The sequence below is a fragment of the Pseudopodoces humilis genome, chromosome 29 (assembly GCF_049639895.1).
Source record: "Pseudopodoces humilis isolate 2021_Gansu_Grassland_sample_001 chromosome 29, ASM4963989v1, whole genome shotgun sequence".
NCBI lineage: Eukaryota > Metazoa > Chordata > Aves > Passeriformes > Paridae > Pseudopodoces > Pseudopodoces humilis.
This window is the reverse complement of record NC_142228.1, coordinates 888901-914559: the sequence shown is the minus strand read 5'-3', so window position 1 is coordinate 914559 and position 25659 is coordinate 888901. Positions and strand designations below refer to the sequence as shown.

Genomic DNA, 25659 nt, shown 5'->3' with positions numbered 1-25659 from the left:
TCTGCAGATCCCGGTGCAGATCCCGGCACAGATCCAGGAGCAGCTCCTGGCAGAGATCCCAGCAGAGATCCTGGCACAGATCCCGGAGCAGATCCTGGCAGAGCTCCCAGCAGAGATCCTGGTGCAGATCCCGGTGCAGATCCCAGTGCAGATCCCGGCGCAGATCCCGGTGCAGATGTGCAGATCCCGGTGCAGATCCCGGAGCAGATCCCGGCGCAGCTCCTGGCAGAGATCCTGGCACAGATCCCGGTGCAGATCCTGGCAGAGCTCCCAGCAGAGATCCCGGAGCAGCTCCCGGCGCAGCTCCCGGCGCAGCTCCCATCCCGGTTCCCATCCCGGTTCCCATCCCGGTTCCCGTCCCGGTTCCCGTCCCGGCTGCCGCGGCTGTCTCAGTGTGGCTGCGCCGCGCCGCCCTTGTCCAGGTGCCGCAGGAAGCCGTCGCCGCCGTGGCCGCGGTGGTTGAGGGGCTCGCTCTTGAAGAGGGCGGGGGGCGGCGGCAGGTGCGGCACGGGGGGCACGGGCAGGTGCTGCGGGTGCTGCGGGTGCTGCGGGTGCTGCGGGTGCTGCGGGTGCTGCGCGTGCGCCAGCGCCAGGGCCCCGTACGGGTGCGGCAGCGGGCGCGGCGGCGCCGCCGGGCCCAGCCCCAGCGCGGCGGCGGCGGCGGGGGCCGGGCAGGGCCCGGGGGGCAGCGCGGCGGGGCCGGGGCTGCCGCCGGGGCTGGTGACGCGGAAACATTTCTCCTTGTGCGCCTTGAGCATGTTGGAGAAGCGGAAGCGCTGGCCGCAGACGTCGCACGGGTACGGCTTCTCCCCCGTGTGCGTCCGACGGTGGCGCTTCATGTTGGGCCGGCTGGTGAAGCTCTTGCCGCAGATCTCGCAGATGAACGGCTTCTCCCCTGGGAACGCAGCGGGAAATCCTCAGAGACACCGGGAATCCCAGCGGGAAATCCTCAGAGACACCGGGAATCCCAGCGGGAAATCACACAGAGACACCGGGAATCCCGGGAAATCCTCAGAGACACCGGGAATCCCGGGAAATCCCGCAGAGACACCGGGAATCCCGGGAAATCCCTCAGAGACACCGGGAATCCCGGGAAATCCCGCAGAGACACCGGGAATCCCAGCAGGAAATCACACAGAGACACCGGGAATCCCAGCGGGAAATCCCGCAGAAACACCGGGAATCCCAGCGGGAAATCACACAGAGACACCGGGAATCCCAGCGGGAAATCCCGCAGAAACACCGGGAATCCCAGTGGGAAATCTCTCAGAGACACCGGGAATCCCAGGAAATCCCGCAGAGACACCGGGAATCCCGGGAAATCCCGCAGAGACACCGGGAATCCCAGCGGGAAATCACACAGAGACACCGGGAATCCCGGGAAATCCCGCAGAAACACCGGGAATCCCAGCGGGAAATCACACAGAGATACCGGGAATCCCGGGAAATCCCTGATCCCTGGGGAATACTGGGAAATCCCTGATCCGTCGGGAGCCCTGCGAACCCTCTGATCCATGGGGAATCCCGGGAAAGTCCCCTGATCCCTGGGAAACACCACTGCCTTTGGGGATCAGCGGGTCTTTACGGAATCCTGGCTCTTCCCGGGATTCTCCTGGCTCTTCCCTGGATTCTCCTGGCTCTTCCCTGGATTCTCCTGGCTCTTCCCGGGATTCTCCTGGCTCTTCCCGGGATTCTCCTGGCTCTTCCCGGGATTCTCCTGGCTCTTCCCGGGATTCTCCTGGCTCTTCCCGGGATTTGGGACCAGACATCTCCACCCAGGGGCTCCTCCAGACCAAAACAGGAACCAACTCCCACCTCCCGCCCCGGGGGGAATCCATCCCCGATTTTCCCAGCAGAAAGGGGAGGGACGGGAGGCCGGGGCAACCCCTGGGGGGAATTCCCGGGAAAATCCCCGGGGAATTCCCGGAATTCCGGGGAATCCCTGGGGAATTCCTCACCGGTGTGAGTTTTCATGTGCTCGTCGAAGTACTGCTTCATGTTGAAGTCCTTCCCGCACCACTGGCACATGAACTGCTTGTGCCCGATGTGGATGCTCATGTGCGAGCGCAGCTGGTACTTGTACTGGAAGCGCTCGTCGCAGTTCTGCGGGAAACGCCGGAATTCCGGGGGGAAAACGGGAATGGCGGGGGGGAAACGGGAGTTTGGGGGGGGAATGTGAGTTTTGGGGGGAAAAAAATGGGATTTTTGGGGGGGAAATGGGAATTTTGGGGGGGAAATTGGGATTTTTGGGGGAAAAATATGGGAATTTTGGAGGGGAAATGGGAGTTTGGGGGGAAAAATGGGAATTTTGGGGGGGGAAAAATGGAAATTTGGGGGGGAAATGGGAATTTTGGGGGGAAAATGGGAGTTGGGGGGGGAAATGGGAATTTTGGGGGGGGGAATGGGAATTTTGGGGGGGAAAACTGGGAATTTTGTGGGGAAAAAATGGGAATTTTGGGGGAAAAATGGGAATTTTTGGGGGATTTTGGGAGGAGAAATGGGAATTTGGGTGGAAAAATGGGAATTTTGGGGGGAAAATTGGGAATATTGGGGGGGAAATGGGAGTTTGGGGGGGAAATGGGAGTTTGGGGGGGAAAAATGGGAATTTTGGGGGGGAAAATGGGAATATTGGGGGGAAGAAACAGGAATTTTTGGGGAGAACCAGGAATTTCAGAGGAAAAACCGGAATTTCAGGGAAAAAATGGGAAATTCGGGAGAAAAACAGGGATTTTGGAGAAACAAATGTGAATTTTGGAGGGAAGAAATGGGAAATTTTGGGGGAAAAATGGGTATTTTGGGGAAAAAACCCAGAAATTTTGGGGGGAACAAATGGGAATTTTGAGGGGGGGAAACTGGGAATTTTGGGGGGAAGAAACAGGAATTTTTTGGGGAAAAAATGGGGAATTTTGGGAAAAAAATAGGGGTTTTGGGGGAAAAAAATGGGAATTTCAGGGAAATAAATGGATTTTCACCAAAAGAAAAGGGAATTTTGGGGGAAAAAAGGGGAATTTTGGGGATTTGGGAAGCAGGGAATGAGGAAAAGCTGGGAAAGGGGTGGGGTTATTCCCAGCAAAAAGCGTCTCTCTCCACTAGAGGACTCTGCCTCCCCCCAAACGGCCCTTCCCGGGAATTCCTTCCCTTGGAATTCTCATTCCCAAGCACCACCACCCTTCCCCTCTCCCAGCCCCCACATTCCCTGAGGATTCCCAAAATTTCCCCACCGGGCGGGGGGAGCTTCCCTGCTGGAGGCTGTGGCGGCCCCTTCCCAAGGGGGACAGGGAATCCCGGCCCCGATTCCCGGGAATTTTCCAGGGAATGTCGCACTTCCCACCAAACTGAACTCGGACCTGCGGCGCTGGCTCGGATTTTTGGGAGTTTTTTGGAGGATAAGAGAATTCCCCTCAAAACCCGGCAGGAATTTGGGTGTTTTCCCTGCAGTTTCACTTCTCCCAGCTCCAACTTCCAGGGAAAATTAATATGGGAGCAGGGAAAACTGCCGGGGTTTGGATCAGGCTTTGGTGTGGAGGGAAAGCCGGGATTTAAATCCCGTTTTCAGCCGGAGAAACACAACCGAGCAAATCCATCCGTGCTGGGATCGCCGCTCCACGGCTCCTCCAGGGAGAATTCCCAAACTTTGATAAACTGCCCTGGATTCCTGTCCAATCCCACTCCCACTTCTTGGGAGTGTTCCCATGGATTCATCCCATGGATTTACCCCCTGGATTTAACCCTTCAATCCCTCCAGAGATCCCTGAGGATCCCCCTGTGCTGGGATCACCGCTGGGTGATCCGAATTCCCAAACCCTGATGGAACCAGCCCCTATTCCCACCCCACCCAGGGCCATTCCCACCCCCCAGGAGCATTCCCATGGATTTATCCCAGGGATTTAACCCCTCAGTCCCTCCAGATTCAATCCCTGCGGAGGGATCTCTGCTGGGATCCCCGCTGGCCGATTCCCCCGCACAGAGAATTCCCGGTCTCTGACGGAGCCGCCCCCGTTCCCCGGATTTCCCGGGCGGAATTCCCGGCTGGAATTCCCGGCATTCCCGGTCTCACCTCGCAGCGGAAGGGCTTTTCCCCGGAGTGCTGCAGGGAGTGCACCTTGAGGGACATGCTGCGCTTGAAGGACTTGCCGCAGGTCTCGCAGGTGAAGGGCATGTCCTTGGTGTGCGCTGCGACACAGAGCGGCGTCACCGCCGGGAAACAGCGGGAAAAACACCCGGAGAATGCGGCATTCCCCAATCCCGGCTGGGCCAGAAAACCGGGAAAAACACCCGGAGAATGCGGCATTCCCCAATCCCGGCTGGGCCAGAAAACCGGGAAAAACACCCGGAGAATGCGGCATTCCCCAATCCCGGCTGGGCCGGAAAACCGGGAAAAACACCCGGAGAATGCGGCATTCCCTAATCCCAGCTGGGCCGGAAAACCGGGAAAACACCCAGAGAATGCGGCATTCCCTAATCCCGGATGGGCCGGAAAACCGGGAAAAACACCCGGGAGAATTCGGCATTCCCCAATCCCGGCCGGGGGAACGGGGCTGGACCCCACCGGAAAACAGTGGGAAAAACACCCGGAGAATTCGGCATTCCCCAATCCCAGATGGGCTGGAAAACCGGGAAAACACCCGGAGAATTCGGCATTCCCTAATCCCGGATGGGCCGGAAAACCGGGAAAAACACCCGGAGAATTCGGCATTCCCGAATCCCGGATGGGCCGGAAAACCGGGAAAAACACCCGGAGAATGCGGCATTCCCCAATCCCGGATGGGCCGGAAAACCGGGAAAAACACCCGGAGAATGCGGCATTCCCCAATCCCGGATGGGCCGGAAAACCGGGAAAAACACCCGGGAGAATTCGGCATTCCCTAATCCCGGCTGGGCCAGAAAACCGGGAAAAACACCCGGAGAATGCGGCATTCCCCAATCCCGGCTGGGCTGGAAAACCGGGAAAAACACCCGGAGAATGCGGCATTCCCTAATCCCGGATGGGCCGGAAAACCGGGAAAACACCCAGGAGAATTCGGCATTCCCGAATTCCAGCCAGGGGAAACGGGGCTGGACCCCTCTGGAAAACCGGGAACCGCCTCAGGAGACGCCTTTCCCAATCCTAGCTGGGGGAATGAGGCTGATGATGATTATTATTATTATTATTATTAGCATTAGCATTATTAGCATTATCAGCATTATCAGCATTATCATCAGCATTATGATAATATTATATCTATACATTATCAATACTTATATTAATTATAAATATATTCAATCATTAATAGTAATAATAGCAACAATAGCAATAATAATAATAATAATAATAATAATAATAATAATAATAATAATAATAATAATAATAATAATCCTGTCCCTCCATCCCTTGTCCCAGTCCCTCTCCAGCTCTCCAGGAGCCCCTCCAGGCCCTGCAGGAGGCTCTGGGCTCTCCCTGGACCCTTCCCTTCTCCAGCTGGACATTCCCAGCTCTCCCAGGCTGGCTTTTCCCAGCCATTCCCGCGTTTCCCGGCCGTTCCCGTGTTTGTTTCCCGGCCATTCCCGTGTTTCCCGGCCATTCCCGCGTTTCCCGGCCATTCCCGTGTTTCCCGGCCATTCCCGTGTTTGTTTCCCGGCCATTCCCGTGTTTGTTTCCCGGCCATTCCCGTGTTTGTTTCCCGGCCATTCCCGTGTTTGTTTCCCGGCCGTTCCCGTGTTTGTTTCCCGGCCATTCCCGTGTTTGTTTCCCGGCCATTCCCGCGTTTGTTTCCCGGCCATTCCCGTGTTTGTTTCCCGGCCATTCCCGTGTTTGTTTCCCGGCCATTCCCGTGTTTGTTTCCCGGCCATTCCCGTGTTTGTTTCCCGGCCATTCCCGTGTTTCCCGGCCATTCCCGTGTTTGTTTCCCGGCCGTTCCCGTGTTTGTTTCCCGGCCATTCCCGTGTTTGTTTCCCGGCCGTTCCCGTGTTTGTTTCCCGGCCGTTCCCGTGTTTGTTTCCCGGCCGTTCCCATGTTTGTTTCCCGGCCGTTCCCGTGTTTCCCGGCCATTCCCGTGTTTCCCGGCCATTCCCGTGTTTCCCGGCCGTTCCCGTGTTTGTTTCCCGGCCGTTCCCGTGTTTGTTTCCCGGCCGTTCCCGCGTTTCCCGGCCCTTCCCGGGACTCACCGACCATGTGTTTGCGCACGTGGGCCATGGTGTAGAACTTCTTCTCGCAGATCTCGCAGGAGAATTTCTTCTCGGCGTAGCCGTGCACGATCTTGATGTGCTCGTGGAGCGACCAGAGCTTCTTGAAGGATTTGTTACAGGACACGCACTGGGGGGACACGGAGGGGCCGCGTCAGCGGGAACGGGGTGACCGGGGTGGGATTGGAACCGGGAATGGGATCGGAACCGGGAATGGGGGGTGGGATTGGAACCGGGAATGGGATCGGAACCGGGAATGGGGGGTGGGATCGGAACCGGGAATGGGAACAGAACCGGGAATGGGGAGTGGGATTGGAACTGGGAATGGGGGGTGGGATTGGAACCGGGAATGGGATTGGAACCGGGAATGGGGGGTGGGATCGGAACCGGGAATGGGACCGGGAAAAACCGGGAATGGGACCGGGAAAAACCGGGAATGGGACCGGGAAAAACCGGGAATGGGACCGGGAGAAACCGGGAATGGGACCGGGAAAAACCGGGAATGGGGGGTGGGATCGGAACCGGGAATGGGGGGTGGGATTGGAACTGGGAATGGGATTGGAACCAGGAATGGGGGGTGGGATTGGAACCGGGAATGGGATCGGAACTGGGAATGGGGGGTGGGATTGGAACTGGGAATGGGGAGTGGGATTGGGGCTGGGGGACTGGAACCGGGAATGGGGCTTGGGACTGGAACCGGGAATGGGGCTTGGGATTGGAACCGGGAATGGGGCTTGGGATTGGAACCGGGATTGGGGAGTGGGATTGGAACCGGGAATGGGGAGTGGGATTGGAACCGGGATTGGGGTGCCAGGGCACCAGGAATGGGGGTGCAGGATTGGCACCTGGGTGTGGGGATTTGGGAATTGGCACCCACGCTTGGGAACTGGCACCCAGGTTTGGGAATTGGCACCCAGGTGTGGAGGCTGGCACTCCGGATTTGGGGATTGGCACCCCAGATTTGGGGATTTACATCCCGGATTTGGGGATTGGCACCCTGGATTTGGTGATTTACACCCAGGTTTGGGGATTCACACCCAGATTTGGGGATTGGCACCCCAGGGGAGGGGCGGCACCGCCGGTGCTCCGGTGCTTCCCGATCCTCACAGCCCAGAGCACCAGAGGGAGCCGAGCAGGGAAAATCCACAGCCCCGAGCTGCTGGAGAGCCCAAAGCCCTGGAGAGGGAAAATCCAAACCCTGGAGAGGGAAAATCCAAACCCTGGAGAGGGAAAATCCAAACCCTGGAGAGGGAAAATCCAAACCCTCAGAGAGGGAAAATCCAAACCCCAGAGAGGGAAAATCCAAACCCTCAGAGAGGGAAAATCCAAACATTTCCGGTGAGAAGAACCCAAACCCTGGAGTGGGGAAATCCAAACTCTTGGAGAGGGAAGGATCCAAAGTGTTGGAGAGGGAAGAATCCAAAACCTTGGAGAGAGAAGGATCCAGACCCTTGGAATGGGAAAATCCAAACATTTTCAGTGAGAAGGATCCAGACCCTTGGAGCAGAAAGAATCCAAACTCTGGAGTGGGAAAATCCAAACCCTTGGAGAGGGAAAAGCCAAACTCCTGGGGAGGGAAAAACCCAACGCAGCTGGAGGAGGCCGACACCGTTCAATTCCCAAAGCCCCATCCAGCCCTTCCTGCCCCCCCAAACCCAGGTGTGGCCAGGCCAGGATCTCCCATCCCGCTGGATCTCCATGGAAAGCAGCTCTGATCCCGCTGGATCTCCATGGAAAGCAGTTCCCATCCTGGATCTCCATGGAAAGCAGCCCTGATCCCACTGGATCTCCATGGAAATCAGTTCCCATCCTGGATCTCCACGGAAAGCAGCTCTGATCCTGCTGGATCCCCACGGTAAGCAACTCTGATCCTGTTGGATCCCCATGGAAAGCAGCTCTGATCCCGCTGGATCTCCAAGAAAATCAGTTCCCATCCTGGATCTCCAAGGAAAGCAGCTCTGATCCCGCTGGATCTCCATGGAAAGCAGCCCTGATCCCGCTGGATCTCCACGGAAAGCAGCTCTGATCCCGCTGGATCTCCACGGAAAGCAGCTCTGATCCCACTGGATCTCCATGGAAAGCAGTTCCCATCCTGGATCTCCATGGAAAGCAGCTCTGATCCCGCTGGATCTCCATGGAAAGCAGCTCTGATCCCACTGGATCTCCATGGAAAGCAGTTCCCATCCTGGATCTCCATGGAAAGCAGCTCTGATCCCGCTGGATCTCCATGGAAAGCAGCTCTGATCCCACTGGATCTCCACGGAAAGCAGCCCTGATCCCACTGGATCTCCATGGAAAGCAGTTCCCATCCTGGATCTCCAAGGAAAGCAGCTCTGATCCCACTGGATCCCCACGGTAAGCAACTCTGATCCTGCTGGATCCCCATGGAAAGCAACTCTGATCCTGCTGGATCTCCAAGAAAATCAGTTCCCATCCTGGATCTCCACGGAAAGCAGCTCTGATCCCGCTGGATCTCCACGGAAAGCAGCTCTGATCCTGCTGGATCTCCATGGAAATCAGTTCCCATCCTGGATCTCCATGGAAAGCAGCTCTGATCCCGCTGGATCTCCAAGAAAATCAGTTCCCATCCTGGATCTCCACGGAAAGCAGCTCTGATCCCACTGGATCTCCATGGAAAGCAGCTCTGATCCCACTGGATCTCCAAGAAAATCAGTTCCCATCCTGGATCTCCATGGAAAGCAGCTCTGATCCTGCTGGATCTCCATGGAAAGCAGCTCTGATCCCGCTGGATCTCCATGGAAAGCAGTTCCCATCCTGGATCTCCAAGGAAAGCAGCTCTGATCCCACTGGATCCCCACGGTAAGCAACTCTGATCCTGCTGGATCCCCATGGAAAGCAACTCTGATCCTGCTGGATCTCCAAGAAAATCAGTTCCCATCCTGGATCTCCATGGAAAGCAGCTCTGATCCCGCTGGATCTCCAAGAAAATCAGTTCCCATCCTGGATCTCCACGGAAAGCCGCTCTGATCCCACTGGATCTCCAAGAAAATCAGTTCCCATCCCACTGGATCTTCATGGAAAGCAGCTCTGATCCCGCTGGACACTCTGGGATCAGCTCCGGGATCAGCTCCGGGATCAGCTCCGGGATCGGCTCCTCCTGCTGCGTTCTCTTCATTCACCAAAGGCACCACTGGGGCTCCAAAGTGACACTGGAATGTGACAATTCCTCCCCAAAACTCCTGTGGGATGCCCAGGAAATCTGCCCCCCGAGGATTTCAGGCAGCTCTTCCTGGAATTCCATCAAAAAATCCGTGTCCGGGGTGGAAATTCCGGCTGGAAATCCTGGAGTGCGAGGAAACCAAACCATCTTCACCTCGGAGGGCACAGGGAGGAGCTTCTGGGGATGTTTTTGGGATGTTTGGGGTTTTTGGGATATCTCCACGTCCCAGCCCACCAGGAGGAAGGGCTGGGCGCTGATTAATTAACAAATTAATTAACTCTGCTCCTTCTCTGAATCTCTGCAGGTCTGGCAATTCTGGTGCAGGGAATCCTGCTGGAATTCCCCTCTTGGGAGGGGGAAAAAAAACCTCCTAGGGAGCAGAGAAATCCCAGGGAATGATCCCAAATCCTCGGATTTTCAGCGGGACGAGCCCTGGAGGGGTCAGGGCTACCAGGGAATTTAAGGATTAAAGCACCCAGCTCCAGGTGACGACAGAAATTCCCTGCGGGTGCTGCCTGGGGCAGATGGAAAAGCAGAAATCTCCTGGAAAAACAGATCCATTCCATCCCTGGGATGAAAATCCGGGAGGAGCCAGCCCTGCTTTTCGTTTCCATCCAACACCAAACCGTTTTTATTCCGGGATAAAGCTCCCCCTTGGCACATTTAACCCCGAATTAAGGAAAATTTCAGGTTTTTCCCCTCCATCCTGTTGGCAATGGGAATAAAAACACATCAGCTGCGCTGGAAATCACATCCCAAAGGTCAGGACAGAACAAGGATTGCTGGATTTATTCCTGGATGTTGAGGATCTGAAGGTGACTCCCAGTGCTGCTGGCCCTGGGAAGTTTCTGGAATTCCTCTGGATTTAAACCGTAATTTCCATAATTTCTCCTTTTCCTATCACCGCTGGACACTTGTGGATGGATACAGAGATATTTCTCCGTTCTATGTGTTCAAAATATTCAGGAATTGCTGCTTAAATTTTAATTTTAATTCCTGCTTTAATCCCTTTGAATTTTATGCTGTGAACGAACCCCCTCCACGCTGGGGCATCTCTTAAATTCCCATTTAAATCTTCCCCCGCCGCACTGAACTTTTAAAATATTTATTTCAAAAGACGCAAAAAATTAAATTTGTATTAATAAATCCTTCCTTGAGCTGAAACACAAGGAAGAAAAAAAAAAAATAAAACCAACCCAAAAAACCAACCCAGAGTTACACAAAGCTGGGAAAAGAGAAATTGCAAGAAATATTCCCCATCTCCCACACAGTGGGAGCTGAGGATCAACCCAGCTCAGCACTGAAATCAAACAAACAATGAAAAATATTCAATTATTGTGCTCAAACTCTCACACACACACACAAAAAAAAAAAATCCCCTCCTCGCCCTACGAATTCCAGCTGCACAAAATTCCAAGCGGGAGGATTTTGGGAGGAGGTGGGTGGGAACGAGGCTAAAAAAGCAGATTTTGGGGTGCTGGAGAGAGCAGCAGAGCCCAATCCCGAGGGATCGGAAAGCCGGGAGCGCTTCCCAGAAGTTCCCAGTTAGTTAAAAGTTCCCAGGGAGTTAAAAAATGAGATTTTGGTTCTTCAGGGAGATCTGCTGGGGTTTTGGGGCAGGCTCGGGGTGCGGGTGCGGAATTCCGAGCCCTTCCCAAACTCCGGGAATTCCCTTTGCCTCGTGGCCTCGGAAGGGTTTAAATCCCATTCCAATCTCACGGATCTCCCATTCCAGGGAATCCCTGGGATTCTGCTTCCCCAGGAACCTCAGCTGGCCCCCGGAACCCCGGGAACTGGGAATGCAGTGGGAGCTGTGAGGAGGAGGAGGACGAGGAGGAAGAGGAGGACGAGGACGACGAGGACGAGGACGAGGATGAGGACGACGAGGAGGAGGAGGAGGACGAGGAGGAAGAGGAGGAGGAGGACGAGGAGGAGGAGGAGGAAGAGGAGGAGGAGGACGAGGAGGACGAGGAGGAAGAGGAGGAGGAGGACGAGGAGGAGGACGAGGACAAGGAGGACGAGGAGGAAGAAGAGGAGGAGGAAGAGGAGGAGGAGGACGAGGAGGAGGACGAGGACAAGGAGGACGAGGAGGAGGAGGAAGAGGAGGAGGAGGAAGACGAGGAGGATTTACCACGAAACTTCACATTTTTGGGACCGGCTACTCCAGGCTCCGACCCTGCCAAAGGAGCTCCGTGTTCCCAACTCACAGCTTACTCCTGGAGTACCAGCTCACAGCAGCTGAGCACTCTTTTCCCTGCCATTCCCTCCTTTTGGGACACCCCAAAATGTGGGATAAGGCAGAGCCCGGGCCCGGCTCAGCACCCGGGGCCGCGCAAAAAGAGATTTTTTTCCCCCTGTGAAGCGTCCAGCAGCCGGATCCAGGCGTGGGGACCTGGCCAGCAGGCGAGCACACCTACCTGGATGTTTTTTTCACAGTCAGTTTGCTGGTGGAGGGACAGCTCACTCTCTAGCACAAATTTCTTCCCACATTTGTCGCAGATCTGCATCCGCCTGTGGGTGACGTTCATGTGCTTCTCCAGGTACCAGCGTGTGTTAAACACCCTGGGGCACTTCTCACAGGTCAGAGTCTCCTTCTCCTCGCACTTGGCTTTCTGCACAGGCGCCTTGGGCTCCTTTGCAGCTTTCTTCTTCCTCTTGGGGGGCTCCGCGCTCTTCCTGCGGCCCCGCGTCGCTCGGGGCGCCGGCGAGGCGGCGGCGGCCGCGGCGGAGGCGGCTCTCCTGCTTCTCCTCTGGCCAACGCTAACCTTCTCCACTCTTTTCTCCTTCTTCTTCTGCCTCTCGTTCTCCTCGTAATCGTTACTGTCTTCCGTGGCCTCTTCCCCACTGTCACCCTCCTCTTCCTCACTGCTGCTCTTAAGGACAGCAGTCTCTTTGGACTGGGAGGGGACACCCTTCTCCCCTTTGGACACATTTAAGGTTTGGTTGTTAAGGTTTACCTCCACTATAATCTGCTCCCTTTTGTAAGTCACTTCATCTTCCTCCTCTTCCTCCTCCTCAGAGTCGTCAGAGTTTTCCCTGTCTTCTTTCACAGCCCGGACCTCTCCTACCGCTCTGCTCTCCCTGAAAAACGGCTGCTCCTCCCTCTCGTGGAGGTGGCCTTTGCTCACTTTGCTGTCCACCAGCACCGAGAAGGGGCTCCCTGACTCCCTCTTGTACACCTTGGTGGACAGGTCCAGCTCCTGGCCGGGGTAGAAGGCGGGCGGCCCCTCCTGCGCCATGCCGGCCCCGGGGGGCTCGCCCTTGGCTGCCTGGCTCATCTGGGGGGGCTCATGGGGCGCCCTCCGGCCCGCGGGGCTGCGGCTCGGGGCGGCTGCTGCGGCCCGGCGCCTCTTCCATCGGAGCCCGGCGGCCTCGGGGGTCCTGGAGGGGCTGGAGCGGGGTCGGGATCACGGCAGGGGCAGGGCGGGGAGGGATCTTCGGCAGGAAGCGGAGCCCTCGAGCATTTTATCTGCAAGAGACAATGGAGAGCGGTCAGGGGATCATCCATGGGGTCAGGGGATCATCCATGGGGTCAGGAGATCATTCATGGGGTCAGGAGAGCATCCATGGGGTCAAGAGAGCATCCATGGGGTCAGGGGATCATCCATGGGGTCAGGGGATCATTCATGGGGTCAGGGGATCATCCATGGGGTCAGGGGATCATTCATGGGGTCAGGAGAGCATCACTGGGGTCAGGGGATCATCCATGGGGTCAGGAGAGCATCACTGGGGTCAGGGGATCATCCATGGGGTTAGGGGATCATCCATGGGGTCAGGGGATCATCCATGGGGTCAGGAGAGCATCCATGGGGTCAGGAGATCATTCATGGGGTCAGGGGATCATCCATGGGGTCAGGGGATCATTCATGGGGTCAGGGGATCATTCATGGGGTCAAGAGAGCATCCATGGGGTCAGGGGATCATCCATGGGGTCAGGAGAGCATCACTGGGGTCAGGGGATCATCCATGGGGTTAGGGGATCATCCATGGGGTCAGGGGATCATCCATGGGGTCAGGAGAGCATCCATGGGGTCAGGAGATCATTCATGGGGTCAGGGGATCATCCATGGGGTCAGGGGATCATTCATGGGGTCAGGGGATCATCCATGGGGTCAGGGGATCATTCATGGGGTCAGGGGATCATCACTGGGTTACTGGGATCAGGAGATCACCACTGGGATCAGCAGATCACCCCTGGGATCCAGGCAGGCTCGGGATTTGTGGGGCTGGGGAAAGCCCGCGGGTGTTTTCCAGGAGGAGCCGAGGCTGGGCGGGGTGGGAAAGGCAGGGACAGGCAGCAGGGAGCAGGAGAATTCCCAGGGAGTGGAAATCCAGGCAGGGAATTCTCTCCACCCAGCCCAGCAGCTCCTCTCCCACAGCCACGGGGCACCCCAAAAACCCCCCCAGGCTCCCCCAGCCCCCCCTGGCTTATTCCAGAGCCGCATCCCGAACGCGGAGCCAGGAATCTCCAACCTCGCAGCGCTAAACCCGCAACGCCCCAGAGACCCCGGACTCGGAGGGATTTGAGGAATTCTTCCCCCAGCTCCCAAATCCCCACGGCACGGCATCGCTTTGCCCATCCGCGCTTCCCACGCCGTTTTCCAAGCTGGAATTTGCTTCCTGCAGGAAGCGCCACGCGGTCCCTCATGGACACAGGGCAATCAATCCCCCACATTCCTCTTGTTTCCAGAGGGACAATTCCAGCTTGGGATGGGCTGATCCCATCAGGAGCAGCCTGGGAATTCCGGAGCTAAACCTGGAGTTAAAGCCGGGATCAGAGGGTGCAGGGAAGGAGAACTGGGGATGGAGACACCCCAGAATGGGATGGGAGGGACATCAAATCCCATCAAATCCCATCAAATCCCATCAAACCCCATCAAATCCCATCAAATCCCATCAAATCCCATCAAATCCCATCCAGGGACACCTTCCCTGATCCCAGCCTGGCCTGGGACACTTCCAGGGATAGAATTCCCCAACTTCCCAGGGAATTCCTTCCCAATATCCCACCCAATCCTCCTCTCTTCCAGAGATTCCTGTATTATCATTTTTGTCCCACCAGAATTTCCCCCTGCTTTGGAGGGAATTTTAACTGAACAGGAGATGAACCAACCGCTGCCTGAATAATTAATATTAATTATTAATAATAAAGAGAACCTTTGTGAAGTGCCACACCGGGGAAAGAATGGAAAAAAAAAAACCCAGTTTGATTACAAACTTCATTAAAACAGCTTCCTGAGCACTTCTCCGGGGCTTCCAAAATTATTCCAAATATAAAATGAACCGGTTTTGTCCAGCTGGAATTCCCAGTCTATGCCCAGGAAGCCTTGGGAAGGATGGATCCCATTGTAGCTTTTCCTTGGAGTGGGATGAATTATTCAGGAGTTCAGAAAATTCCCTGTTCCACGTAGAAAACACCTGATTTATTTCCTCATCATATTAAACATCTCTAGGAGGCTGCAGGAGGAAATCCGGAATTCCACTGCAGAGCCAGGAAAGCACAAAAAATTTGGGCAGGGAAAGGAGATTGTGAAAATTCCTGCCGATATTTCACCTCTGCTCACTGAAAGGGTATTTATTATGTGTAAAAAAATCCTTTTTTATCAACAGGTACCACCTCAAACCAAGGCCACAGTGGGGTTTATTCTGAATTATCAAAGATGTTTGCTCCAAACCTTTCACTGCCTCCCTCGAGGGACCCACAACTTTCCAAAACATTATTTAAATAAAAAACAAAACCCTCCTCAGCCATTTAGTCCAAACAACAGCTGTGAAATACTGCCCAAAAAAGCTCTTAAAACACTTTCCCCGCCCTGCTTTTAAATTTCTAATCCCAAAGCAGCATTTGGGTGTTTTAAATCCCAAAACACCAAAGCGTTTTTTGTTGTTTTAAAGGTGAATTTAATTTAATCAAGGCTGATTTTTCCACAGAACAAATCCCCGGTCACGCTGCCAAAGGAGAGATGAAGGCGTTGATTAAGATGTAAAAAGGAAACAAAAGTTTCAAAGCGATTTTTGATGCTTATCAAGCCCCAAACCTGGGGAATATCTGCAGAACCAAGCCGAGCAATCAAAGCTTTGCGAGGTCTCCGACATGAAAAGCTCCAACTCTGAAGAAATAAAAGCACAATTTGCAGACAAAAGAGTGGGTGGAGGAAGCTGGTGAGTGTGTGGGAGCAACTTCACACCGAGATTCTGAAGAAAAACCGCATTTTTTTGTGTTTATCGGCGCTAAAAATAGAGAGATTTGAGCTCGGCTGGGCAGGCCTCAGGCCCGGCCCGGGTTGGGCTCGGCCCGAAGGAAAAGCTGAGGAAAAACTGAGGGAAAAGTGGAAAAAACCTGAGGAAAACCAGAATTTCAGAAGGTGAGGATGTAAGGGAAAAGGGAGTTGTGGAAAAACGGGGGTGTGAGGAAAAGCTGAGGAAAAACTGAGGGTGTGAGAGAAAAACTGGGGAGAAAACTGAGGGGATGTGAGGGAAAACTGAGGGTGTGAGGGGAAAATTGAGGAAAAACTGAGGAAAAACTGAGGAAAAACTGAGGAAAAACTGAGGGTGTGAGGGGAAAATTGAGGAAAAACTGAGGAAAAACTGAGGAAAAACTGAGGAAAAACTGAGGAAAAACTGAGGGTGTGAGGGGAAAATTGAGGAAAAACTGAGGAAAAATTGAGGAAAAACTGAGGGTGTGAGGGGAAAATTGAGGAAAAACTGAGGAAAAATTGAGGAAAAACTGAGGGTGTGAGGGGAAAATTGAGGAAAAATTGAGGAAAAACTGAGGAAAAACTGAGGAAAAACTGAGGAAAAACTGAGGGTGTGAGGGGAAAATTGAGGAAAAACTGAGGAAAAATTGAGGAAAAACTGAGGGTGTGAGGGAAAAATTGAGGAAAAACTGAGGAAAAATTGAGGAAAAACTGAGGGTGTGAGGGGAAAATTGAGGAAAAACTGAGGAAAAACTGAGGAAAAATTGAGGGTGTGAGGGGAAAATTGAGGAAAAATTGAGGAAAAACTGAGGGTGTGAGGGAAAAATTGAGGAAAAACTGAGGGTGTGAGGGAAAATTTAAGGGAAAACTGACTGAGGATGCGAGAAAAACTGAGGATTTCAGGAAAAGCTGAGGACGTGAGGAAAAACTGGGGAAAATCTGATTGAGGATGAGAGGGAAAATTGAGAATTTCAGGAGAAGCTGAGGACTTGAGGAAAAGCTGAGGGTGTGAGGGGAAAACTGCGGATTTGAGGAAAAACTGAGGGTGTGAGGGGAAAATTGAGGATTTGAGGAAAAGCTGAGGGTGTGAGGATGTTTTCCCACTGAAACTCTGAAATCCCCAGGTCATGTGAATTCTGAAGAATTAACCAGCAGGGAAAAACTACAGATTGCACCGGGAAAACACAAAGTGAGGTCTAAAAATGACATTTTTGGGGTGTCCCGTGCAGGAATTGGATTCAAACCCTGAGGGTCCCCTTATCAGGATATTCCACAATTCCGTAACAGCTCAATAAATCTGCAACAAATTTTATTTGCAATAAAAAAGCCTCAATAAACTCTCCCAGTTGGAAGCACAGGTGCCTGGAAAGGCCCAGCCTTTCCCAAAGAGTGGGAAAACATATCTGAAGGGAATTATTTCAATTATTCCCCTCAGCCCCCAATCCCTTCTTTCTTGTGCATTTCAGCTGCTTTAGGTGCAAAAAAAATCCCTGAAAATCTGTTTTTAAGAGGGGAGGTTTTATCTCCCAGAGCCTCACTCTGGCACATCCCGAATTTTGCATTTCCATGGGAAGTGCTGGAGCTGCCTGAGCCCATGGAAATGCAAAATAAATGCAAAATAAATGCAAATGAAAAGCAAAATAAAGCGCTGAGTGCTGCTAACGACCCTATTCCCATTCCCAAACCCACTCCCAAACCTCGGGACCCACCTGAGCCTCAAAAATCCTCAGGAAAATAATCCTGAAAGGGAATCAAGGAAGAGAAATCCCATTTTTTGCACCCAGCAGGAGGGGATTTGGGAGCAGCATTCCCAATTCCTGCGGAAAACCGGGAAATCAGAACTCTCCTGTGGCTGCCAGCCCCGAATTCCCTGGGAAAAGCTTTTCCTTCAGTTCCAGAGAGCCTGGGCAGGGACACAAAACCCTGGAGAAAGAGGGAATAAATCCCGACTTCTGGAATTCCAGGGCTGGGCAGAGCTCCCACCTCACCTGAGCCTTTTTCCCAGCTTTTTCCTGAGCATTCCTGGAATAATCCAGGATTAGGTGCAGGAGAGGGAACGGGGGATAAATCCTGAGAGTTCTGCAATTCCAGAGCTCCCACCTCATCCCGCTGCTTTTCCAGCTGGATTTCGAATTCCCAAAATAACTCCGGCATGGGGATTTTGCTGACTCAGCAGGCAACACTTGAATTATTGTTATTTTTTCCCCCCCTCTCCCTTGTCCTGGGAGCTGGGAATTTCCCTCCAAGTGTTCCACAGGCTCCTGGAAAAATCACATTCCCAAATCCCAGGGGAAAAAAAATTATATCTACAGAACGCTGCCACTGGAACAGAAAAACCACGAGGAAGAACCCCCAGGCTTTTCCCATTTTTCGGGAGGAATGATCTGGCTGCATCCGGATTTTTGGGAGACACAAAGCCCTTTCCGACCAGCGATTCCTGGATTTTTTTCAAGCATTATCTCCATGAAAAATACATTCCAGAGGTTTCCATTTGGGAATTCAGCATTTAAATCCCTCGGATTTTGCAATAAATGAGGGTTGGGGTTTTTTTGTTGAATCTAAGAACAGCCACAAACTCAATGTTTTTTCCTCGAAGTAGAAAAAAAAAGCTTTTAAAATAACTTTTAGTTCTTTACCCTCAAATCACAACTCCAGGCCCTTCCCACCGCCTGAAGTATTTAAAAATTGAAAATTTTGGAATTACGAAATTCCAGGTATTCCAATCTATTCCTGCATATTTTTTTGGAAAAAAAAAACAAACTGAAAATAAGATTAAAACACTCCCAGGTGGTTCCCTGGTTCACATTTTCCATTTATCACTTCTGAATCAATATTTCACTATTTTTAGACAAAAAAAAAAGCTATTTATGACCACACTACAAGGTCTTTGGACCCTTTAGAATTGTAAAATTGTCCAAATAGGCGCCAAAATTCCTTTTTTTCCTTTAAAATCTCTTATTTTCACTCTGCTGATGTAGCTTGAAGAAAATGAAAAGATTTTATTCAGATTTTATTTCAATCCTGGCACTTCCCATTAAGCATCACTGACCCCGAGCTCCAGGCCCGGTGAAAGCCTCAAAAAGGAAATCTGTCATCAAGATCTCTTGCCCAAAATTAGCATTTTTCCCCCCAAAGAGGCGCCGGAGGTGTCTCGGTGTCCTTGGATATGCAGAGGTGTAAATGAAGTGTGAATATCCTGCCCCAAATCCACCTTGGAATTCCCACCTGGACATTTCCCGGCAGGAAAAAAATCTCAATTTCAGCACGAATTTGGCAAAAATTAAGGAATTTTTATGCCCAGCCTCTTAAATGAGATTTTTTGCAATGGGGAGAATGGGGAAAACGAGCAAATTTGGGGTTTTTTTTACAGAAGAATTCAGGATTTTTTCGCATTGCACATCCCTGCCCCGGCACAATTTATATTCCATAGAAATAAAACGTCGCAGTAATTCCATCGGAACGTCACACACAAACTCCAGAGTCTCTCACTCACGCTCTAACACCGTTTTTAAACCCTTGGGGATTCATTTCCAGGCTGCCAGCTCATCCTAAAAAACACCACTCGACATTCTGGAGCTTTGCTGGGAGCGGAATGCGGCAGAAAAACCTGAAATTTATCAGCAAAAAAACCATCAAAAATCAACTCCGGCCTCCAAAGGGAATCCCACGGCTGGAATGTTCTCCTGGGGAGCCCAAAATCCCTCCTGGTTTTCACTGCAACACCAAATCTGCCTTTTGGGATCCCCAAAAAGTTTGGGAAAGGCTCCGAGACGGCCCCAAAGCCCATCCCGTCCTCACCCAGCTCTGCCTCGCAGAATTCCCACAAAAACACCCCTGGAAAATCTGGGTTTGGATCTTCCAGTGGGATTTTCACTGCTGAATTCCCAAACTTCCCTTGTGCTGATGGAATGACAGCACCGAGAGCTTCCCCTTCCTGTCCTCACCTGGACTTCTTTTGGGATTTCCCTCCAAAATTCCCAGAAAATCACCCCTGGAAAGTCTGGGTTTGGATCTTTCAGCGGCATCTCAATGGGATTTGCTGAATTCCCAAATTCTCCTCAGTGCTGACGGAACAGCAGCACCAGGAGCTTCCCCTTCCTATCCTCACCTGGACTTCTTTTGGGATTTCCCTCCAAAATTCCCACAAAATCACCCCTGGAAAATCTGGGTTTGGATCTTCCAGTGGGAATTTCACTGCTGAATTCCCAAATTCTCCTCGGTGCCGATGGGCAAAGAGCACCGGGAGCTTTCCCTGGTGTCTCTACCTCGGCATCTTTGGGATCTCCAAATCCCAAAATCCCATCAAAAATCCACCTGCAGGGCTCCGTCCACAGCTCCCAGTGGGATTTCAGCGCTGAATTCCCGGATTTTCCTGGATCAGCCCCGAGGTTGCCACCGGGCTGCTCCATCCCGGTGTGACCCAAATTCCACCGGGCATTGCCAAAGCTCCCAACCCTGCCCTGGAGTCACCACGCAATTCCCAATGGATCTCCCGCAATTCCCAATGGATCTCTGGTAATTCCCAATGGATCTCTGGTAATTCCCAATGGATCTCCCGCAATTCCCAATGGATCTCTGGTAATTCCCAATGGATCTCTGGTAATTCCCAGTGGATCTCCCGCAATTCCCAATGGATCTCTGGTAATTCCCAATGGATCTCCCGCCATTCCCAATGGATCTCTGGTAATTCCCAGTGGATCTCTGGCAATTCCCAATGGATCTCCTGCGATTCCCAATGGATCTCCCTCAATTCCTGATGGATCTCTGGTAATTCCCAATGGATCTCTGGTAATTCCCAATGGATCTCCCGCAATTCCCAATGGATCTCCTGCAATTCCCAACGGATCTCCCGCAATTCCCAATGGATCTCTGGTAATTCCCAATGGATCTCCCGCAATTCCCAATGGATCTCCCGCAATTCCCAATGGATCTCTGGTAATTCCCAATGGATCTCCCGCAATTCCCAATGGATCTCCCGCAATTCCCAATGGATCTCTGGTAATTCCCAGTGGATCTCCCGCAATTCCCAATGGATCTCCCGCAATTCCCAATGGATCTCCCGCAATTCCCAATGGATCTCTGGTAATTCCCAATGGATCTCTGGTAATTCCCAATGGATCTCCCGCAATTCCCAATGGATCTCTGGTAATTCCCAATGGATCTCCCGCAATTCCCAATGGATCTCTGGTAATTCCCAATGGATCTCTGGTAATTCCCAATGGATCTCTGGTAATTCCCAATGGATCTCCTGCGATTCCCAATGGATCTCCCTCAATTCCTGATGGATCTCCCGCAATTCCCAACAGATTTCTTGCAATTCCCGACCGATCTCCCACAATTCCTGACGGATCTCTCACAGATTCCCAATGGATTTCTTGCAATTCCCAACGGATCTCCCGCAATTCCCAATGGATCTCAAGCTCAAACCCTCTTCCCACAGATTCCCTGGATTTTATCCCATTTTTTCCCCTCAAATCCTAACCCAGATCCCAATCCCAGCAGCTCCCCTGCCTTTCCCATCGCCTCCCTAAAACCCGCATTTCCAGAGGGAAAAAAATCCCATTTCCAGGGGGAAAAATCCCATTTCCAGGGGGAAAAATCCCATTTCCAGGGAGAAAAAAAAACATTTCCAGGGGGGAAAAAAATCCCACTTCCAGAGGGAAAAATCCCATTTCTAGGGGGGAAAAAATCCCATTTCCAGGGGGGAAAAATCCCATTTCCAGGGGAGAAAAATCCCATTTCCAGGGGGGAAAAATCCCATTTCCAGGCAGGGAAAAATCCCATTTCTAGGGGAAAAAAAAAAATCCCATTTCTAAAGGGAGCAGGCCCAGCAGAAGGTGCTGGAAAAGCTGCTGGGAAATGTCCCAGTGTGAAACCTCCCGAGGGAAGGGTGTCGGGAAGGGCAGGAATCTCCTGCTGGCACTGCCAGGGATTCACTCCCTCTTTTCCAGCAGGGAGGAGCAACCCACAAAATCCCAGAATCACCTGGAAAAACATCGGAATTTGGGAATTCGGGGGCGTTTTAGGGAAGTCTGCCTCTCGTGATTCGCTGGTGGTGAGAACAACGGGAGTGCTGCTCCCAAATCCTGGGAAAACTCCATGAAAAGGCACAAGCTGGGACAGGATTTGCCTGATTTTTACGGGAATGTGCTGAAAAAAATCAGGTTTTGATTCAAATTCTCCTTGAGGCACCAAAGCCGGGACGATCCCACTCAAAACACCCCCAGGCTCCAGAGATTCCCTCAATTTTGCTCCAATCCAGAAGGAAAAATCCAAGTTTTTGGTGGAAAACGCTGGGAAAATGCAACCACGTCCCCCCTGAGGGAGCTCAGGGCAGGGGGATCTCACCTGGATCTGTTTAAGGGAGAAACTTCACGAGAATAAAATGAACAGTGCAGAAAAATCCACATTTTTCCCCTCATTATTGTGAGGGGAAACCTCCAAATATGCACAAAATAAAACTCTGAGAGGGCAAAGAGCAGAGATTTAGCAAAAGGTAAATTAATGCTGCTTTGGAAAGTATAATTAATAAGTTTAATAGATAGAAATATAATTATATTATATAGATATATATATATAGCATTTATTATATACTATAAAATGTTTTAATATCATAATTATGCACAGAATATTAAAGAAATCTCTCTCTCCTCAGCTGCCTGCTGCTTCCTTTCAGTTCTGCCCCTTTATTTTTTTGGTGGAACCAGGAAATTAATTAACAATAAATAATAAATTGAATTATTTTTGATTTTGGCAGGCCCCCGAGAGCGGCAGAGAGAAATAGGTCAGCGAGGAGAGGAGTTTTGTAAGCGCCTGAGATCCACCTGTGCCACCTCAGGTGTGCTCTGGGCACGGCCCTGCTCCTCCTGTTTACTGCAAAAATCCCTCCTGAACTCCGGGAATCCTTCCCGAGGCGTTCCCACAGGGAATCTCCTGCTCCCATCCCAAGGAAAAGTCTTTGCATGGATAAAAACTTGCGATTTTTGGGGTGAAACTGCAGCTCTCGGGGTGAAATCCCCGCATCCCGTGGTTCTGGCAACACAATATTTTCAATTTTGGGATGATTTAGCCTCTATTTACCCCTCCCCACAGCAAGAATTCCCCTGAAAACATCAGTTAATCATTACTGGATTAAAAAGTCAATTAAACCCTTCAAAACTCACAATAACCTCCCACACCAAATCCTCCTCTGCCCAGAGCAATATTCCAAATATTCCAATTATTAAAATATCTACCAAAAATACTCAATATCCAATATCCCAGAGGTGTTTGAACAAATAATCCCAAGCCACCAACCTCCCAAATCCCAATTTCTGCAGCTCTGAGCTTCCCCCCGAGGAAAATAAAAATCAGAATCCAGCCCCAAACCCCCCGGCAGCGCAGGAAACGCGACTGCTTAGCTGGAAAAATAAAAGAGCTTCATGAATTTGCACTTTTCTTTCAGGAAGCCTCTGGAAAAAGCTCTCAGAATTCCCGGGATCACATCTGGAATGGCAGCCCGGGGCGGGGATGGCAGGAGAGGGAGTGAAACGCACCTGGCGCAGAGGTGGGAGGTGGAGGCAGAGGGGAAATGATCAGATGTGATAAACACGAGGGAAATCATCAGATATCACACACACAAAGCCCTCGTAAAATCCCGCTTGGCAACTCCGCAATCCTTTCAAAACCACCGGAAAAATTCCAATTTTTTTTTGTTTGTTTGTTTGTTTTGTTTTAGCACAGAGAGAAACAGAACAGAACTTGCAGCTGGGAAGAGCCCAGGTGCTTCCCAAAGCTCTTCCCCTCCATCCCCTGCCCGAAGGCGGGAGGATGGAATCCTCATCCCTCGCATCCTCCTCCGGGCCTTCTCCCTCCTTCCCCAAACTCCAGGGATTCAGCTTCTGCCTGGAACTGCGGTAACCCCGGGGAGCTGCCAGGGTGCTCTGTCCTGCACCGGGACACCCCGAAAATCCCCGGACCCCGGGAGAGAGGGGAAAAGGCCGGGGATGAGGGAACCCCCCCGGTACCGGGTACCTGTGCTCACCTCCCCGGGACACCGAGCGGCACCGGGCACGGGACGCGCTCCAAAGCCAAACCGCAAGCGTGCGGGAATGCTGGATTCCCTGGGCTCGGCTCCGGGAACTCACCTCCCCTCCCCTCCCCCGGGCAGGTGACACAGCCCCGGGCCCGCGGGGAGGGGACACAGAGCCCCCGGACCCGGGGGGACACCTCCGATCCCGGGGGGACACCTCCGATCCCGGGAAAACCACTCGATCCCGGGCAGAGTCCCCCGATCCCGGGGGAACCCCACGATCCGGGGCAGAGCCCCCCGGTCCCGTCCCTGCCCGCCCGCGCCCTCCTCCTCCCCGTTCCCCGCGGCTCCCCGGTGCCGCCGCTCCCCCCCGGGCCGTGAGGCGCCCGTGCCCCGCTCCCCCCGCCGCCCACCGCCGGGCCGGGCCTAGCGCCGCTCGGCTGCGCCGCCAGGCCCGGGGGAAGGAAAGGGGGAAGGGGCTCGGCGGCCTCGCGGGCGGCCCCGCACTCACCCAGGCCGGTGCCCTCGGGGCCGCCCCCGCCGCCGTCCATGCCGGGCGGCGGGGGGAGGGGGGCGCGGGCGGGCGCGGCGGCGGGGGGCGGAGGGCAGGGCGGCCGGGGCCCTCCCTCCGTGCCTTCCCCCCGGCCCCTCCGCTCGGCCCCCGCGCTCCGCTGGCCGCCGCCGCCGCTGCCTCGGCCCGGGGGGCCGGCGCTCAGGCCCAGGCGCTGCCGCCGCGGGCGGGCGGACGCGGCTCTCGCTGCCCCTCGGCCCCCGCCGCCGCCGCCGCCGCCGCAGCGCTACGTGGCCGCCGCCGCAGCCGCCGCCCGTCCTCGCGGGGGCGCGGACGCGCGAGGGGTTCCAGGGTGGGAGGTGGGAGCGGCGGGGGGGGGATGGCGGGGGCGCGCCCCGTGCCGGGGCCCGGTGCGGGGGGGGAGCGGGCCCGTGGGGCGGGAGCGGGCGCGGGCCGAGGCGGCGGTGGAAGGGAAGGGTTGGGGAGGCGGGGGGGTGGGGGGTGAGGGTGTGTAAGTGCGCGTGTGCGGGAGCGCGCGCGGAGGCGGGGAGGGAACGGACCGTGCTGTGGAGGCGGGAGGGAAGCACCGCGTAGGCCGAGAGGAGCGGGGACGGCGAGTGCGCGCGTGCGGGAGCGCGCAGGGGCGGCGGGGAGTGGGGAGTAACGCGCGCAGGGCCAGAGGGGCGGGAGCGCGCGCGGACCGGGCGGGGGCGCGCACGGAGCGGGCCCGGGCGGGGGGCAGGCGGTGCTGTGCGCATGCGCCGCCGGGGGCCGTTCCCGCGCGCCCGCCCCTTTCCCGCCGCTGCTGCACCTGAGGCGGCGGCGCGCGCGGCGCAGGTGAGGCGGGGGGGAGCGTGCGCATGCGCGGGGGGCACGAAGGGGGCTCGTTACCCCTCCGGTAATTAGCGGCCGTGCCCTAATTAGCGCAGGCAGGTGATGGCGGGGGTGAGGGTGTCGTGTGAGGGGGTGCGATGGAGCGGGGGGCTCCCCTCAGCAGGGCCGCCCGCCCATTACTCCGCGCGGGTAATTAGCGAGCCCGCCGTAATTAGCGCAGCCGGGTGAGGCGGGCAGGCCGCGGCCGGGCTGCGGTAACCGCGGCCTGAGCGAGCCCTCAGGGCTCCCGGGGCTGGCCGCCGCCCTCAGGGCTCCCGGGGCCGGCTGCGGCCCTCAGGGCTCCCGGAGCCCCTCAGCCGCGGGCAGGGCCTGAGGGGCCGCTCCCGTCCGTGACGGTGCCAAACCCCAACAATTCCCGCTTGCCCAAAACCTGCCCCTGCCCTCGGCACGTTAATTAATCACTGTTCAATCCCAGCCTGCGGTTTCGCCGAGGAGCGGCGCCTTAGGCAGGGAGCGGGGGCAGGAGCGGAGGGCTCGGCGCTGCCTCCTCCGCCTGCCCCGGGCGGCTGCGGAGCCCCGGGCGGCTGCGGAGCCCCGGGAGGCTGCGGAGCCCCGGGAGGCTGCGGAGCCCCGGGAGGCTGCGGAGCCCCGGGAGGCTGCGGAGCCCCGGGAGGCTGCGGAGCCCCGGGAGGCTGCGGAGCCCCGGGCACAGCCCCAGAACCGCTGCCGGGGCTGTGCAGGAGGGGACGGCGCTGCTGTGGTT

The 25659-nt window shown here is 54.5% G+C and overlaps 1 protein-coding gene across 2 annotated transcripts; it reads right to left on the bottom strand.

Annotated features, from left to right (window-relative positions):
* Positions 1-254: 254 nt before the first annotated feature.
* On the bottom strand, positions 255-24673 carry ZNF652 (zinc finger protein 652). Of its 2 annotated transcripts, none has more exons than XM_088068179.1 (6): positions 24623-24673; positions 11761-12812; positions 6145-6292; positions 4058-4173; positions 1959-2103; positions 255-895 (listed from the first exon to the last, which is right to left on the bottom strand). In XM_088068179.1, exons 2-6 carry the CDS (start codon positions 12619-12621, stop codon positions 390-392), a joined length of 1776 nt encoding a protein of 591 aa, XP_087924305.1. In that variant the 5' UTR covers positions 12622-12812; positions 24623-24673; the 3' UTR covers positions 255-389. The 2 variants fall into 2 exon arrangements, with proteins under 2 accessions (XP_087924305.1, XP_087924304.1); XM_088068178.1 differs by lacking the exon at positions 24623-24673 and adding an exon at positions 24063-24160.
* Positions 24674-25659: the final 986 nt, after the last annotated feature.